The following is an 18100-nucleotide window of genomic DNA, read 5'->3' as shown; positions in this document are numbered from 1 at the left end:
ATATGAGCCTTCCTACCAGCTGACCAGCCGACTGTTTCGCATTCTTGGGGATAGTAAGAAAACACCCTCGAGAGTCAGAGCAGTACCACAGTGGGGAGGGTGTTTGTCTTGCATGCAACCGACGTGACATCCCTTACGGACTCAAAAACCAAAACCAAACAACAACAACAAATATACATATATATACACATACAGCTTTGGGCTCAGAAAAACAGGTGCTACAAAACCCCTGCCACCCAGCGCTAAAGTTCCAGTTTGGATGGTTCTTTTTTTTTTGGGGGGGGTAGGGTTACTTGGAAGGTTCCTTTTTTTTGGGGGGGGGTCACACCTGGCTGCTCTCAGGAGTTACTCCTGGCTCTGTGCTCAGAAATTGCTCCTGCTAGGGGCCAGAGAGATAGCATGGAGGTAAGGTGTTTGCCTTTCATGCAGAAGGTCGGTAGTTCAAATCCTGGCATCCCATATGGTTCCCTGAGCCTGCCAGGAGCGATTTCTGAGCATAGAGCCAGGAGTAACCCCTGAGCACTGCCAGGTGTGACCCAAAAATCAAAAAATAAATAAATAAATAAATAAATAAATAAATAAATAAATAAATAAAAGATTGCTCCTGGCGGGCTCAGGGGACCATATGGGATGCTGAGAATCCAACCACTGTTGGCCCATGTGCAAAGCAAATGCCCTATCACTGTGCTACTGCTGTGCAATCTCTTCGGGCCTGAAGGTTCTCTTTTGAGGTCTGGTCAAACTTTCAAGTACACACACGAGTGGGTGCAGCATTTCCACACCTGGAACAAACCCTGGAGTGCCTCCCCACAAACCGAATTCCAAGCTCCCTGCCACTTCTGTGGTCTGTCAACAGGGGCGCAGCTGAGTTAGGGCTGGGCAGCCCCTGAGGGTGGGGCAGGTGTCCTGACTGCCTTCCCTGCACAAACTCTGTCTGTGCTGGTGACAGCCATGAGTGCAGTAAGTGCTGCTTCAGGGCCCCAGCCCAAAGCCTCTGCTGCTTTCCTTTCTGCCCGGGATTTCTTGAGCTGATCCCTTGGTGTTGGGGGGTAGGAATGGGCCCTCCCCTCCTGGATCCCAGCCAGGTAGGTGCACCTGGTGTCTTTGCTGGCGACTGTCCTTCCCGTGGCGTCTGCTGCTTGTCCTCTGTTCATTTTTCCAGACCTTTCTTCTTTGGTTCAGCCTCAGGCAGGAGTCTGGGGGGTGGGGGATGGAGGGTGTTTCCTGTTTTGTTTTTTGTTTTGTTTTGTTTTGTTTTGTTTTGCTTTGTTTTATTTTTTTGCTTCTTTTTTGGGCCACACCTGGTGACGTTCAGGAGTTACTCAGAAATCGCTCCTGGCTTGGGGGACCATATGGGACTCCGGGGGATCCAACCGCAGTCCGTCTTAGTTTAGCGCGCATGCACACCAAACACCCTACCGCCACCACTCCAGCCCTCCTGGGGGATTTTGGCTGTGGCTGTCAGTGCCCTGAGTGCTCTTTTTTTTTGTTTTGTTTTGTTTTTGGGCCACACCCTGTGACGCTCAGGGGTTACTCCTGGCTATGAGCTCAGAAGTTGCTCCTGGCTTCTTGGGGGACCATATGGGGCGCCGGGGGATCGAACCGCGGTCCGTCCTAGGCTAGCGCAGGCAAAGCAGGCACCTTACCTCCAGCGCCACCGCCCGGCCCCTCCCTGAGTGCTCTTGAGCCTGGTCTCTGGCATTTGTTGTTTCTCTGGCGCAATAAGGCTAGTTGGGTTTTTTGTTTGTTTTTTGTTTTTGTTTTTTGGATCACACCTGACTGAGCTCAGGGGTTACTCTTGGTTCTACACTCAGAAATCGCTTCTTGCAGGCTCGGGGACCACATGGGATGCCGGGATTCGAACCACCGTCCTTCTGCATGCAATGCAAATGCCCTACCTCCATGTTATCTCTCCAGCTCCTAGTTGGGTTGTTTTGTGTCTTGATGGTCCATGGTCTGAGGTTGCCGAGGCCATGTCTGGACTCTCGCTCACTTGCCCACCAGATGATCCAGGTCTTTCTATGTTGAAGCTGGGAGGTCAGAGTTGGGCTGATACTAGGGTTCAGGCACCTTGGTTTCCCCTTTATTTTGGGGGAACACATGTCTAGTGGTGGTGCTTAGGTAACACTCCTGGAGCTGCATAGGGTACCTTGGAATTGAACCCTGGTCAAGACAAGTGCCTTCCCCACTCTCCTCTCTAAGGGTCCTCTCAAAGGGTCCCCTGGATCTCTTGTAAGCTCTGTGTTCCCAGGTGTTTGCGAACTGGACCTCCAATAGCTCTTCCTAACCCCTCCAGATGCTCAGAAGCTGGGGACCCTGCAGGCCCCTTTTGTGTACCGCTGCAGGAACCTGTGTGGTTCCGACTTGTCTTTGAGCTGCTTCTGTGTAGATGCATCAGGCACCTGCTCTCCATCTCCCCGATTCTGTGCAGAGTTGCTTTGTCAGCACCTCTGGACCCTTCTAGCCCCAGCCCCCTTGGCAATGTGGGAGAGATGCGGAGCTTTACTTTGTGGCTGTTGATGAAGTGGTCACTGGGAGGAGGGACTGTCCACTGGTGGGGCTCTTGTGGGGACAGATGTGGCCTTCGAGACTTAGTCTGCCCCTCATTTTCCTGGGAGGGCACCTCAAAATCAGTTGCCTAAGCAGCTCTGGGAAAATCCCTGTGCCTTTGGCTGTGGGTGGGTCTGGTCTTCTTCCCTAGGCTGCATACCAGTCTGTGGCGGGGACGGGGGAGGCTTATGACTGCTGTCTGAGCCACCAGGATCAGGGGGAGGAGAGCTGGTTCCTGTGCCCCCAACCCACCCCCCAGATCCACTGACCTTTGAAACGTTTCCCTTCAGTCATGAAATCCAGTGTGCAGTTGGACATAACACGAGCATGGAACTTTCTGGTGGCAGGTGTGAAGTGGGATCAAGGGTCAGGGAGGCAGGCCCAGGTTGTGGAAGTGGCTGGATCAGCTGTCCTAGCTGCCCTGGGCCTGAACTTTGCCCTGTCACCCGTCACCTGCATCATCAGGGCACATCTCAGACAACTGAGGACTCATCTGTGCAGACCCTGATGCTGGTGGAGTCTTGCTGACCTGCCTCTAATGTGTGGGACACACACCTCTTCACCTCAGGCACACTTAGGCATGCTCAAGTTCTTGTGTTCTCTCTCTCTCTCTCTCTCTCTCTCTCTCTCTCTCTCTCTCTCTCTCTCTTTCTCTCTCTCTCTCTCTCAAGTTCTCGTTCTCTCTCTCTCACATACACACACATACACACATTCTCAACTATATTCTCACACATATCACATTCTCATATTCACACACACATCCCACACACACCCACTTACTGACATGTACTCACATACAAGCCTCACTCTCACACACGTATGCTCACCCTTGCACACACTTGCTTTTATGTAAGCTTGCTCCCTCACTCACACATTCACTCACTCGCACACGCACATACACTCGTTTTCGCACACACACTTGCTTTCACACACTCAGGAATGGGCCCCATCTTCGACACCTTTATGAGGACCCAGTGGCCTTCCAGGGATCCTGCGAGTCTCTGACCCTCTGTGGAACAAGCCCGCTGAGGCTGGAGCAGGGAAAGCGCCTGTTTGTTTGTTTGTTTGTTTTTTGGGGGGGCCACACCCGGCGTTGCTCATGGGTTACTCCTGGCTGTCTGCTCAGAAATAGCTCCTGGCAGGCACGGGGGACCATATGGGACACCGGGATTCGAACCAACCACCTTTGGTCCTGGATCAGCTGCTTGCAAGGCAAACACCGCTGTGCTATCTCTCCGGGCCCGAAAGCGCCTGTTATGCACACTATTGTGACACTGTTCAGTCACCCAGGCTCATTCCCCAGCACCCTACACTGTTCCCTGTGCCTAACCAGATGAGATCTCTTTTTTTTTTTTTTTTTTGGGCCACACCCGTTTGACGCTCAGGGGTTACTCCTGGCTATGTGCTCAGAAATCGCCCCTGGCTTGGGGGGACCATATGGGACGCCGGGGGATCGAACCGCGGTCCTTCCTTGGCTAGCGCTTGCAAGGCAGACACCTTACTTCCAGCGCCACCTACCCGGCCCCCAGATGAGATCTCTGAACGCAGAACCAGGAGTCCACCTTGAGTATTGGTCCAAAACAAGACCAAAAACTAAATGTACAAGAAATCACAAAGCAGAGAATAAAGATTGCCTCTGCTCTGTGTCACCATTTTGATTTCTGGGATTTGCCGTCTTGTTTTGGGGGCCATCCCCATCTAATTACTCAGAAGCTATTTCTGGCACTATGTTCAGGAGCAACTCGTGGGCATGCTCAGGGTATCATACAGGGGTTAGAACCAAAGTTGGGAGAGCCCAAGGCAGGAGCCCCAACCACTCCAGTGTGAACTTTGTTTCCCAAAAAGAAAACAAACCTTCATTTCCCGTTCCCCTTTGTCTTTCTTTTTGTTGTCGTCGTTGTTTGTTTTTTTTGGGTCACACCTGGTGATGCTCAGGGGTTACTCCTGGCAGTGCATTCAGAAATCACTCCTGGCTTGGGCTATATGGTTCGCTCGGTCCGTCCTAGGCTAGCACCACTCGGGCCCCATTCCTTTGACTTTCTGGTCCTCTGCAAGATTTGGGGTTGTCTGAGGTTTTGTGATGGGTGGGTGGGGTTAGGGTCCCTATGTGGAGCCTGGGATTGAATCCTTGCCTGCTGTACTGTTGCTCTGGCACCCATTGTTAATTTTTTTTGAGGAGTGTGGAAGAGTCATGCCCAGTAGTACTCTGAGTTTACTCCTGGCTTTGTGCTTAGGGTCACCTCTGGCAGGCTCTGGGGGACCATATGGGATGCTGGGGATCGAACTTGGATCAGCCGTGTGCAAGGAAGATACCCTGTCCACTGTGCTGTCATTCTAGCCTTCGTTAATAGTTTTGCTATATGAAGTGACACCTTTTACCCTCCTAGAGTGCCCCTCCAGAGTGACTGCTACCCCAGACTTTTGCCCCTAGCCCACCACCTCCTTCCTCTGATCAATTTTCCTGAACTGGCTGAGGTGAGGTAGAGCTTCAAACTGGGGCTGGAGACAGTGCGGGTGGGAGACTCGGGTGGTCTGGCCCCCCCACTTCCTCTGCCTCTCCTGGTGGCCTGGCCCTGCCCCCAGTCCCCATCCTTCCTGCATGGCCGGGACAGCTGGGGAACAGCTGTCGTGCACAGCGACCATGGCAGCACACGGGCTCGGTCTGCTCAGAACTGGGGCCCCCTGTAATTCGGCCTGGACCCACAAAAGTGTCTCCTGTAGCCCCGTGAATTACTCAGCAGAGGGGGAGGCAGCCAGGCCCTGGACCTTTTAGAAAGACAGGCCCTGCTTGGGGTGTGGGTAGGCATGGGGCTCCCGCCCCCCCTCGCCACAGCTGAAGGCGGATAAAGCTTGGGGGCAGCTCAGTCCTCTGGCGCCTGTGCCCTGCTCCCTTCCCAAAGGCTCATTTTTGGGGGGTGAAGGTCACCCGGGGGTTCTCTGTGCTCCTTTCAGTGCGGCCTGACCCCCACTCCGCCCTCCCACGCAGCTGGCCAGCCCGGCTCTTTCCACACAAAGACCTTCTTTCCGAATCTGAGGTGCAGCCGGCCCAGCCCGGGAAGGGATGGCCTGTCCCGCTCTGACAGCTGGGCCGGGGGCGGAGGCCAGTGTGTGACAACCCCATCCACCCCCACCAGCCTAGCCTGGGGAGGGATCTCTGCAGTGGGTGAGGGATGAGGGGACAGAACCATCTCCCCTAGGCCCTCCTACAATTGGGGGAAATCTGCACTTGGAGCCCGAGCACTGAGCCCCTGAGCATCCTCATGCTCATGCTTTCTGCCATCCTTGTGCCTAGTGTTGGCTTCATGCGTGGTTGTGCCTGGAGTGGAGTAGATGGAGTGGGGGGCGGGGAAGGAGAGAGAGACAGAGACAGAGACAGAGAAGGGGTGGGCAGGGGAGGGGAGAGTAGAGAAAAGAGAGGAGGAGAGAGGATAGAGAGAGAGACGTTAAGGACTTTAAGAGAGAGAGAGGAGGGAGGAGAGAAGAGAGAGGAGAGGAGAAAGGAGAGAGAGGAGAGAGAGACTTTAAAGACTTTAAGAGACAGGACTTTAAGGAGAATAGGATGTGAAAGAATAAATACCCTGTTTTCTCTGGAATCACATCTTTCTGATCTTTGGTTTGACACTGAGATACCTAGATGGGTTTGAAGGTTGGACCCAGACTTTACGCTTTGCAGGTGGTACTCACGTTCAGTACCCAGTGCCTCACGGTTCCCCGAATGGCCTCAGGTCAGGTATCCCTGGAAGGTTTTATCTTGGCCTCTTCGACCTGCCCAGATCAGAGCTAACAGGGCAGGGCCTGCTTTGTTCTGTTAGATCTTCTCAGAGAGTAGTTGTGTTGGGGACAATGCTTGCATGTCACCCAAAGTCTGGCTGGGATGACTGCATGTCCCTCCCAGCATGGTCAGCCAAGGTGACCGCGTGTCCCTCTCAGCTTTTATGATGAGCCAAGACTGTCAACTACCTCCTGCTCACCTAAGTCCTCGCAAGACTGCCAGGCTTTGGGAAGCCATTTTTGATTTTTGTTTTGTTCTGTTTTGTTTTTGGGCCACACCCATTGACGCTCAGGGGTGACTCCTGGCTCTGCGTTCAGAAATCGCTCCTGGTTTCGGGGGACCATATGGAACGCCGGGGGGTCAAACCATAGTCCATCTTAGGAGAGTGCTTGCCAGGCAGACAAACTCCTTACCTCCAGCGCCATCGCTCTCGCCCCATTTTTTATTTTTTTTTATTTTAATTTTTAATTTTTTTTTTTCCTTTTTGGTTTTTGGCCACACTCAGTGACGCTTCTGGCTATGCTCACAAAAATTGCTCCTGGCTTGGGGAGACCATATGGGATGCCGGGGGATTGAACCATGGTCCATCCTTGGTTAGCAGCATACAAGGCAAATGCCCTACTGCTGCACCACCGCTCTGGCCTCTTTTGTTGTTTTATTGTCTTTTGGGTAAAACCTGGTGATGCTTAGGGATAACTCCTAGCTATGCGCTCAGAAATCGCTCCTGGTTTGGGGGGACCATATGGGACACCAGGGATTGAACCAAGGTTCGTCTTGGGGTTAGCTGCATGCAAGGCAAACACCCTACTACTGTGTTATCGCTCTGGTCCCTGTGAAGCCATTTTTTGCTTATTTTGCGATTCTGGAGTGTGGCAAACCTTGAGTCTTGAGTCAGACTTTCTTTTATTAGTTTGTGTTTTTTGGTGAGGGGCCACACCCAGTGGCACTCGGGTTACTCCTGTCTCTGCGCTCAGAAATTGTTCCTGGCAGGCTTGCGGGATCATATGGGATGCTGGGAATTGAACCTGGGTCCATCCTGGATAGGTCACGTAAAAGGCAAATGCCCTACAGCTGTGCTACTACACTGTCCTGCATCTGACTTTCTTGAGGTGCTAAACGTCAAAGTGCCTTTATCGGCCTTTGAGCATCTCCCAAGCAGTGCCAGGTGACCCGTGGTCACTGCAGGTGATGTGACTGTCTGGGCCAGTGGGTCCCTGTCAGCTCCCAGGGATGTGGCTGTGCTTTTTGTGAGCCTTCTGGGCCACTCTGCAGTGTTCAGGAATAAACCGGAGTCTGATTGAGGCCCTCTCTACACGCTCTCTCCACTGTACTATGCTCTGGACCCCTTCTTGCTCAATTAGGTCTAGCTCCTTTCTTACTTTCTTTCCTTTTTTTTTTTTTTTAGCTATACCTGGCAACACTTAGGGATTACTCTTGGCTCTGTGCTTAGAAATCGCTCCTAGAGGGCCCGGAAAGATAGCACAGCGGCGTTTGCCTTGCAAGCAGCCGATCCAGGATCAAAGGTGGTTGGTTCGAATCCCGGTGTCCCATATGGTCCCCCGTGCCTGCCAGGAGCTATTTCTTTTTTTTTTTTTTTTTTTTTTCATATTGGTTCACATTGAACTTTTCTTTACTCTGGTTTCATAAAATATAGGAAATTCCCTCTCATAATAGGTGACAAGCATCTTTTTTTTTTTTTTTTTTTTTTTTTTTTTGGTTTTTGGGCCACACCCTGTGACGCTCAGGGGTTACTCCTGGCTATGCGCTCAGAAGTTGCTCCTGGCTTCTTGGGGGACCATATGGGGCGCCGGGGGATCGAACCGCGGTCCGTCCTAGGCTAGCGCAGGCAAGGCAGGCACCTTACCTCCAGCGCCACCGCCCGGCCCCATCTTTTTTTTTTTTTTTTTTTTTTTTTAATCCTAAATTGTACTGCATCTTTTATACTTTTTTTTTTTTTAACACCACCCATCACCAGTGCAACATTCCCATCACCAATGTCCCAAGTCTCCCTCCTCCCCACCCGACCCCCGCCTGTACTCTAAACAGGTTCTCAATTTCCCTCATACATTCTCATTATTAGGACAGTTCAAAATGTAGTTATTTATCCAACTAAACTCATCACTCTTTGTGATGAGCTTCCTGAGGTGAGCTGGAACTTCCAGCTCTTTTCTCTTTTGTGTCTGAAAGTTATTATTGCAAGAATGTCTTTCATTTTTCTTAAAACCCATAAATGTGTGAGACCATTCTGCGTTTTTTTCTCACTCTCTGACTTATTTCACTCAGCATAATAGATTCCGTGTACATCCATGTATAGGAAAATTTCATGACTTCATCTCTCCTGACAGCTGCATAATATTCCATTGTGTATATGTACCACAGTTTCTTTAGCCATTCGTCTGTTGAAGGGCATCTTGGTTGTTTCCAGAGTCTTGCTATGGTAAATAGTGCTGCAATGAATATAGGTGTAAGGAAGGGGTTTTTGTATTGTATTTTTGTGTTCCTAGGGTATATTCCTAGGAGTGGTATAGCTGGATCGTATGGGAGCTCGATTTCCAGTTTTTGGAGGAATCTCCATATCGCTTTCCATAAAGGTTGAACTAGACGGCATTCCCACCAGCAGTGGATAAGAGTTCCTTTCTCCCCACATCCCCGCCAACACTGTTTATTCTCATTCTTTGTGATGTGTGCCATTCTCTGTGGTGTGAGGTGATATCTCATCGTTGTTTTGATTTGCATCTCCCTGATGATTAGTGATGTGGAGCACTTTTTCATGTGTCTTTTGGCCATCTGTATTTCTTCTTTGTCAAAGTGTCTGTTCATTTCTTCTCCCCATTTTTTGATGGGATTAGATGTTTTTTTCTTGTAAAGTTCTGTCAGTGCCTTGTATATTTTGGAGATTAGCCCCTTATCTGATGGGTATTGGGTGAATAGTTTCTCCCACTCAGTGGGTGGCTCTTGTATCTTGGGCACTATTTCCTTTGAGGTGCAGAAGCTTCTCAGCTTAATATATTCCCATCTGTTAATTTCTGCTTTCACTTGCTTGGAGAGTGCAGTTTCTTCCTTGAAGATGCCTTTAGCCTCAATGTCCTGGAGTGTTTTACCTACGTATTGTTCTATATATCTTATGGTTTTGGGGCTGATATCGAGGTCTTTAATCCATTTGGATTTTACCTTCGTACATGATGTTAGCTGGGGATCTAAGTTCAATTTTTTGCAAGTGGCTACCCAGTTTTGCCAACACCACTTGTTGAAGAGGCTTTCTTTGTTCCATTTAGGATTTTTTGCCAGGAGCTATTTCTGAGCAGACAGCCAGGAGTAAACCCTGAGCACCACCGGGTGTGGACCGAAAACAAAAAAAAAAAAAGAAATCGCTCCTAGAAGGCTTGTGGAACCATGTGTGATGCCGGGGATTGAACTTGGGTCAGCCACATGCAAGGCAAACACCCTACCCACGGTGCTATCACTCTGGCCCTGGCCTAGGTCTTTTTTATAGGGGTGTCAGAGATGAAGCCCTGACTCACATATACCAGGGACTCGCCTTGTGTGCAAGTGGCACTGTCTGTGCCCTCCATTTCTTTTGCCCAGAGCTTGACAGGGTCACTGGAGAGATGCTGCACCACCATACGGAATGTTCCCTGCTTCTTTGGGCCCGTGGTCAATTGTTGCCTCTCATTTCAGTGCCTGAAGACCTGTCGGTAGAGGAGAGGGAGGAGCTCCTGGACATCCGGCGGAGGAAGAAGGAGCTTATTGACGATATCGAGGTGAGGCGAGGGCTGGGCCAGAGACAGAGCCCAGTGGGGAGGGTACTTGCCTTTTATGTGATCAACCCGGGTTCAATCCCCGGCATCCCATAGGGTCTTCCGAGCCTGCCAGGAGTGATTCCTGAGTTCAGAGCCTGGAGTGACCCCTTAGCATTGCTGGGTGTGGTCTCAAAATAAAACAAAAGAAATGCTCTGGGCTAAAGGTCAACAGGGCGTTTCAGTAGTCAGGGATGTATTGTGTGTGTGCATGTAAGTGTGTGTATGTGTTGTGTGCCTGAGTCACATGACAGATGATGAGAGGCCAGGCCTGCATCTTTTTAGGGGCAAAGCTGATGTCAATGGGCAATGATGTCAATTGGGAACCCCGAGTTCCCTGCTGCATCTCAGCCTTTCAGTCTTGTGGGATCTGAGGACACTGTCCCGCAGCATGTAAGGAGACCTAGAGCCCATGAGGCAGAGACTTCTGGGCCAGGTGCTCAGTGACCCAATGCCGGGCGGTCTGTCCCCTCCTCTGCTAGTCCTGGGACAAAGGCCCTATGAACTGTCCACTCGCTTCAAGATGCCTTCTTCCTTGAGAGGCTGGCCCAACTCAGCCAAGTGGGGCCTTGAGGGAAGCTCAGACCAACACTGGTGTCTTCCTATGCTCCAGGGGACCCCGGGCAGTGGGTCCCAGCCTGGACCCCATCCATGAGCCTAGGCTGGCTTGGGGCTTGCCCACTGTTGGATATGGTGACAGGATTCAGTGTGGGGAGAGAGAGACCACATCTCTAAACCCTAAAGCCCCAAAGTCCTGGACTGGCTGCGGCATCTCTTGTTCTCCTGCTGTTTCCAGCCCCTCCACCTGGCTCACATGTTTCTCTTACAGAGACTAAAGTACGAGATCGCTGAGGTGATGACGGAAATTGACAACCTGACCTCAGTGGAGGAGAGGTATTGAGGGGAGGCCTGGGGAAGGCAGCAGGTAGGGCTTGGCATGTCTCTGGGTGGCAGGCCACAGCCACGTAGTTGCTGTGAGTGCAGCTGTGACACTCCCGCTCATGTCATGTTTTGCAGCAAAACATCCCAGAGGAACAAACAGATCGCCATGGGCAGGAAGAAGTTCAACATGGACCCCAAAAAGGTGGGAGGGGAGGAGGGATGGGATGCACTGGTTCTGGACTATGGTTTCGGTGGGGCAGAGGTGGGCTCAGGTGCAGCTGGACTCAGGGGTTGTGGGGGCCAGTGGTTTCCATTTGTCTCCCCAAGCACAGGCCGGTGTAATGTCCCAGAACAAATCCAGACCTGGAGCTCAGGCTATACTGTGGCCTTAATGGGAGCAGACAATGAGTCTGAGGCCTGTCCGTGCCCACCCACAGCCCAGTACCCATGTTTGGTCTTGGCACTGGCCTGTGGGTCATCCATGTTTGTCCTTCTTTGCTTTTTGATTTTTGGGTCACACCCCGCAGCACTCAGAGGTTACTCCTGGCTCCACGCTCAGAAATCGCTCCTGGCAGGCTTGGGGGACCATATGGGATACCACGATTCAAACCACTGTCCTTCTGCATGCAAGGCAAACAAATGCCTTACCTCCATGCTATCTCTCCGGCCCGTGCCCCATCATCCTTATTTTCTTCTGGACAATTCCTGTTAAGGTTTCTGTGTGTGTGTGTGTGTGTGTGTGTGTGTGTGTGTGTGTGTGTGTGTGTGTATGTGTGTGTGTGTGTGTGTGTTTCTTTGTTTTTAGGTCACACCTGGCAGTGCTCAAGGGACCTTATAGGAAGCCGGAGATCAAACTTGGGTTGGCTTTGTTCAAGGCCAATGTCCTCTCCTCTGCTATATCTCTGGCTTCGTTTTTTTTTTTTTTCTTTCTTCGTTTTGTTTTTGGGTCACACCCAGCAATGCTTAGGGGTTACTCCTGGCTCTATGCTCAGAAATCGCTCCTGGCAGGCTCGGGGGACCATATGGGATGCCGGGATTCGAACCACCGCCCTACCTCCATGCTATCTCTCCAGCCCCATCACTGGCCTTGTTTTTAATTCATTGATATTTAGTCACTGTGAAATTACAAAGTTCTTCCTGATCAATATGGCAGATGTGCCGTGTTGCAGCACCAGTACCCTCAGCAGTGCTCCTTCCCTCCCCCAGTGCCCCTGGCCCCTTCTGCGTGCTGGACGCCAGGAGGCAACAACCCACTCAGTTCCTGCCAGAAATAGGCAAGCAAGATTTAGGATCGTCAGACTCATTAGTGGGGGGAGGGACTTCTTTATTTGAAGCTTGACAGATGGCGTGCAAATGTTAACTGTACGGTGTGAAGAATTTTTACAAATTCAGAGACTCTTGAGCATTCCTGGAACAGGCTGCAGGAACGGAACTGGTGCTTGCTCCACTGGGCCTGTTTTCGTTGCTTGCCTCTATGCTAGGCTCCCAGGTCACCTCTGAGCCAGCCTAGTGGCGGTCAGGCCTCTCCTTCCACCTGGCTTTGCCCACAGGCTCAACGAAAAGGTGACTTTGCTCCCACTAGCACCTCTTCCAGACAGTGATGAGCCAGGCAGTCTCTCTTGGGAGAGCTCTTCTTGGGGGGTTGAGTTTGTTTCTGGTCTGGAGACAGGAACCTCCATGACAGCGCCTACTTCAGGGTCTCTGGAGGTAGTCTCAAGCATGGCCTGGCCTCTCTGTCTTATATAATAGCTGTCAGCACTCTGGCGGCCACATTTGCATTCTAGGCAGACTGGAAGAAGGTCTTGGGGTGGGGGTTGGATTCCTGCCACCTCAGGGGTTTGCCCCTGCTGTCCGGGAGAGCTGTGTGCAAGGGGGTGCCCCTAACCCTATTCCCGCCCCCTAGGGGATCCAGTTCCTCATTGAGAACGACCTGCTGCAGACAGCGCCTGAGGATGTGGCCCAGTTCCTATACAAGGGCGAAGGCCTCAACAAGACGGTCATCGGGGACTACCTGGGGGAGAGGTGGGCATGGGCCCACTGAAGCCTGCTCGCTCACTGAGAGCCCCTGGGCTCCTTGCGCTTTTCTGCTCGGGACCTGGCACATTTCTTCTGGGTTGGCAGGGCTGGGGGTTGGATAAAGGTGGGAATCCTTGCTGTGGGCGAGCACCTGTCCTATAAAGGCATCGGGCAGCCTTAGGTGGGGTCCAGATATTGCACCTATCCAGTGTTGGGGAACTGGGTCCTTAACTACCCAGATTGTGAAGGGCAGTGCCCTGTGCACATCCTGAGCCCCAACTGTGCTTGACTTCTGGATGTCCAGCCCTGTGTGTGGGGTGGGGTGTCTGTGGGGTGTGCAGGGTGTGCACTTGTATGGGTGTACCGTATGCGGGTATCTCTGGGTCTGCCTGTACAGCAGTGAATGCCCTTGAGTGTGTGTGCCCACGAGTGCACCCGTCATGTGCTCGTGTCTCAGCCACACACACCCCCTCTCCAGGGACGAGTTCAATATCAAGGTGCTCCAGGCCTTCGTGGAACTACATGAGTTTGCCGACCTCAACCTTGTCCAAGCTTTGAGGTGAGGGACCTGCGGCCTGCTGGTGGCTTGGGGACCCCGACATCTCAGGTTGAGTGTGGCAGCCTGGGATGGGGGGTTGTTGGGCATATAGGGTGGTGGACATGGGGTCCCTTGCTGTGGGGGAAGGGACCCTGGATCCCCCCCCATCCAATCCTGACTGCCCCCCCCCCAGGCAGTTCCTATGGAGCTTCCGGCTGCCAGGGGAGGCACAGAAGATAGACCGTATGATGGAGGCCTTCGCTGCCCGCTACTGCCTGTGCAACCCCGGGGTCTTCCAGTCTACGGGTGAGCGGCCATCCTCAGCAGTCCCGCAAGACCAGCCTCCCATGTCTCTGTGTGCCCCCAACATCTGCCATGATCCCTCTCTCCCCTCCTGGGACTACCACTACCTTCTCATGGACCTCCTAACCCTAACTCCCTCCCCAGGGGTCAGGCCCATATCACTACCCCTCACTGCAGTCCCTCACTCCTCAACTAACCTGGCCCCAACATCAGCCCCACCCCCACAGTCCTACAACCCACCCAGCCCCAGCCCCACCCCTCACTACCCCTGCCCTGACTAGCTCCACCCACATTGTAGCTCCACCCACAGATCACTTGGGTCACCCCACCCACAATTCTACCCCTTGGCCAGCCCTGTTTCTGACTGGCTCCACCCCGCCCTGGCCACGCCCACAACCCCCCATCTGAGCTTAGCCCCTTCCCACCCTTGCAGACACCTGCTACGTGCTCTCGTTCGCCATCATCATGCTCAACACGAGCCTGCACAACCACAATGTGCGTGACAAGCCCACGGCCGAGCGCTTTGTCACTATGAATCGCGGCATTAATGAGGGAGGCGACCTCCCCGAGGAGCTGCTGAGGGTGAGCAGGGACTTTGGGGGTGGTGGCCACCAGAGCCCCCTTTCTTGGCTCTCCGCCCAGGCTGCCCTCTGGGAGGCGCCCCCACCCCAGCGCACGCATTTTCTTCCCCAAGAACCTCTACGAGAGCATCAAGAATGAGCCGTTTAAGATCCCCGAGGATGATGGCAACGATCTGACGCACACCTTCTTTAACCCCGACCGTGAGGGCTGGCTACTGAAGCTGGGTGAGCTGCTTGCCTTCTGCTTTCTTGCTACTTTGCAGTGAACTCGGTCTTCTTAAAACAAAAGGCTGGAGCGATAGCACAGCGTGGCAGGTGTTTGCCTTGCACATGGCCTACGCAGCTTCGGTCTCCGGCATCCCTTATGATCCCCTAAGTCTGCCAGGAATAATTGTGGAGCACAGGGCCAGGAATAACCCCTGAGCACAGCTGGATGTGGGCCAAAATTCAACAAAAAATCAAAACCATAAGTTCATGTCCAAGCACTGGACAAGGTGAACAGCACAGTGGGGAAGGTGCACACTTGCCTGTGCCCCACCAGCCGCTATCCAGCATCACAGTTAGTCTCATGAGCCCTGAAGAGAGAGATCCCAAGCACGGCAGGGTTTGTCGGATCTAGCAGGAGGACTGGGTCACTGTTGCGCCGTCCCCATTGTCTGCCCTGGCAGGGCCCCAGGGAAAGGATGGAGACAGATGCCTTTTCAGGCTTGGCCCAGCCCAAAGAATGCAAGCATGGCCACGCAGTCAGGCCCCTCGCTTGGGCTTGATACACCATCCTCTGCTCATTTCTCACCCCTCTTCATTCCCGTGGGTTCCAGAGTCGATCTGGGCCGTATAGACAGCCCCAACCGGAGTGCTCTGGCCCTGAGGGCTCTCTGCAGCTCTCAGGCCGGCAAGGGGCCTGGACTCCCAGACTGCACTGGGCACAGCACAAGGCCTCCCCTTCCAAGGAAGGAGCTCAGCCAGCGCTTCTCTCACAGGTGGCCGTGTGAAGACCTGGAAGCGGCGGTGGTTCATCCTTACCGACAACTGCCTCTATTACTTCGAGTACACCACGGTGCGTGGGGTGGCTGAGATGGGTGGGCCAGTCCCGGCAGCGACCCCTCAGTAACAGGCCTGCAGGGATTCGGTCCCCGGGACTGAGGCCACTTTCCTGTTTAGGACAAGGAGCCCCGGGGAATCATCCCGCTGGAGAACCTCAGCATCCGGGAGGTGGAAGACCCCCGAAAGCCTGTGAGCACCCCCTTCCTTTCCCCTCTTTCCCACTCCCCTCATCCTGGGGAGTACCATGCCGGTCCGTACCATCCATGGTGCTGGGTGACGCTCCCTCTGTCCGATCCAGAACTGCTTCGAGCTTTACAACCCGAGCCACAAAGGGCAGGTGATCAAGGCCTGTAAGACAGAGGCAGACGGGCGCGTGGTGGAGGGGAACCACGTGGTTTACCGCATCTCGGCGCCCAGCCCCGAGGAGAAGGATGAATGGATGAAATCCATCAGGTGGGTGCAGGGTGCATGTGTACTGGGGCATGTATGCTGGGGCATGTGCAGTACTTGTGCACATGCGGTGCTGGGTGCCTGTGCCTCTCTGGACTTGTCTCTCCCTTTGCGAGGTGGGATTCCCTGGGGTGCCTGGATATCCCCTCACTCACTTGTGTGGTCCTTGTCCCCCAGAGCAAGCATCAGTCGTGATCCGTTCTACGACATGTTGGCAACGAGGAAAAGGAGAATCGCCAACAAAAAATAGCATTCCTGGCCTGGACAGGCCAAAACGGCAACCAAAGCCCCACAGCAAAAAGTGACTGCAGAGCCTCCTGGGGACAGCGGGGCCCCAGACGGCCCTTTCCAGAAGGTTCCAGGAAGCCAGGGCTCCGCCAAGAGAGCACGCTGAGTGGCCGGGCAGGTGGAAAGGAAGGAGCCCCTCACTCCTGGGGAGCTGGCGGCAGGGCCACCGCGCTCCAGGACTTTGCCTCCTGCCCCCTGCACAAAGGAAAGTGGCCACACGCGCCCTTCTAGAAGCTTCCCCCAGCACAGCACAGCTGACCGCGCCACCCTGCGTGTGCCTGGCACTGGGGCCCCTTCTAGAAGCTGCAGCTTCACGCTGACTCACACAGGAAAGGAAGTTTTTTATTCAGAATTTTTTTTCTCAGATATATAGGATTATAGCTTTTATATGCTTTTTATATTCCGAAATTATAACGACAGATACTTTCTAACTGTAGTATTTTTAGAAGGCAGCTATAAATCTAATTCCAGACACGTGGATACTGTGCACTGATGCCACTGCGCCCACGTGTGCCCCTCACCCCCACTGCGGCAAGTCCAGGAGGTCGTGCATCCCGGGGTGGGGCAGTACTCAGGGCGTCTAGGGGTGGGGGGCACCTATCCTGTAGCCCCGAGTTCTTGCAGGAAGCCTGGGTGCGCCCTTAGTAACAGCATGTGCACGGCGCCTCCTGGCGTCCAATGGCAGGACTGCGGCCTTTGCTGTGGCTTCTTTTGGCCAAACGAAGGATTGTGTCCTGATCCCAGACCTCCTTCTGGAAATTGTCCGCCTTTGGGTGTTTCCCGCACCCCTCGGATGCAGGAGGTGCGTGGCACTCAGGGTCCCTGTCAACGGGGCACAGCCTGGCCCGCACCTGCACTCCGGAGTTCGCAGTTTGCCAGCTGGACGCAGCCGGAGTTCGTCTCCCATGAGATGCCTCTAGCTGCTTTATTGGGAGCTTCGTTTTTACCCTCCCCCCTTCAGAGCCTCTGGGCCCCAAGTCCCCATGGGCTGCTCTTCCCAGAGTCCCCCAGAGCCGCACTTTGTGGGGAATCTGCGGGGGACGCAGCTTTAAGTCATGTTGGCGGCCCAGGGGCGGCCCTCCTCCCCTCACCACACTCACGTTCTGGCTCATTCCAGGCTTTCAGGCTTAGCGACTTCACTGATACCTCAACTCCTCCTGTCTAGTTTTTGAGAAGGATGGTTGGCCTCAGGATGTCTGACTGGCCTATATGCAACTCCGCCTCCAGTCTTCCAGGGGGACCCTGCGGGCCCCTCTTCTCTCTGACCCAGGTAGGCCCCTGGGGATGCCAGGCTCCCTGCACGGGGTCGGGGTGTCGGTGCTCACGCATGTCCTCTGTGAGGCCACTGACTCCAGGTATTGTTGTGACAGTATTAAAGTGACAGGCACACAGCCATCCCCCAAGCTCCGGTGGGCCACCAGGGTTTGTAGCTCACTCTGGTGCTCATGGCCCGCCATGCCTAAGCTCACTGTTTGGTTCAGTCTGGGAAACGGGGAGTTAGCAGGCGCCCCTCCCTGGGAGCCCCCCAGTACCGCACCGTGACTTGTCATTGTCGTCTTAGAAACTTTCTACTTCCAGTAGGCCTAGTTCCAGTGTAAATAGTGTACAGAAGTGATTTCTGGGGTGTGTTGGTATTCATGTATATATGCCCATAACTTGCATGAAAAAATATCCTGTATCTATTGCTATTTTATTGTCAAGTGAGGTTAGTCAGATCGGAAGGTGTGTGGCTGTCAAACTGCAAATACTGTGCTCATGTAATAAAGACCATCTGCATTGTTCAAGAACGAGGCTTTGGGCAAACTTGCTGGGAACCAGTGCACGGGTCTGACCAGCTGCCAACTGCAGTGACCACCAGGGGCAGGAAGGACGGACACAG

At 53.4% G+C, this 18100-nt stretch overlaps 1 protein-coding gene across 2 annotated transcripts; it reads left to right on the top strand.

Annotated features, from left to right (window-relative positions):
* The first annotated feature begins 10004 nt into the window (after positions 1 to 10004).
* On the top strand, positions 10005 to 18008 carry CYTH3 (cytohesin 3). Of its 2 annotated transcripts, XM_049788666.1 has the most exons (12): positions 10005 to 10083; positions 10949 to 11013; positions 11137 to 11203; positions 12905 to 13023; positions 13496 to 13576; positions 13749 to 13861; positions 14292 to 14440; positions 14553 to 14664; positions 15420 to 15496; positions 15601 to 15672; positions 15782 to 15936; positions 16111 to 18008. In XM_049788666.1, exons 2-12 carry the CDS (start codon positions 10976 to 10978, stop codon positions 16181 to 16183), a joined length of 1056 nt encoding a protein of 351 aa, XP_049644623.1. In that variant the 5' UTR covers positions 10005 to 10083; positions 10949 to 10975; the 3' UTR covers positions 16184 to 18008. The 2 variants fall into 2 exon arrangements, with proteins under 2 accessions (XP_049644623.1, XP_049644622.1); XM_049788665.1 differs by lacking the exon at positions 10005 to 10083 and having other exon boundaries at positions 10919 to 11013.
* Positions 18009 to 18100: the final 92 nt, after the last annotated feature.

This window comes from Suncus etruscus, chromosome 15 (assembly GCF_024139225.1).
Source record: "Suncus etruscus isolate mSunEtr1 chromosome 15, mSunEtr1.pri.cur, whole genome shotgun sequence".
In the NCBI taxonomy this organism is placed as follows: Eukaryota; Metazoa; Chordata; class Mammalia; order Eulipotyphla; family Soricidae; genus Suncus; species Suncus etruscus.
This window is presented reverse-complemented; position numbering and strand designations above follow the sequence as displayed.

What these genes read in the sequence shown, in the direction of transcription:
- CYTH3 (XM_049788665.1), top strand. Translation starts at nt 10,934, where the DNA reads ATGTTTCTCTTACAGAGACTAAAGTACGAGATCGCTGAGGTGATGACG. An exon ending in CTGACCTCAGTGGAGGAGAG is followed by an intron (nt 11,014 to 11,136) that starts GTATTGAGGGGA and finishes CATGTTTTGCAG; the next exon opens with CAAAACATCCCAGAGGAACA. An exon ending in TCAACATGGACCCCAAAAAG is followed by an intron (nt 11,204 to 12,904) that starts GTGGGAGGGGAG and finishes CCCGCCCCCTAG; the next exon opens with GGGATCCAGTTCCTCATTGA.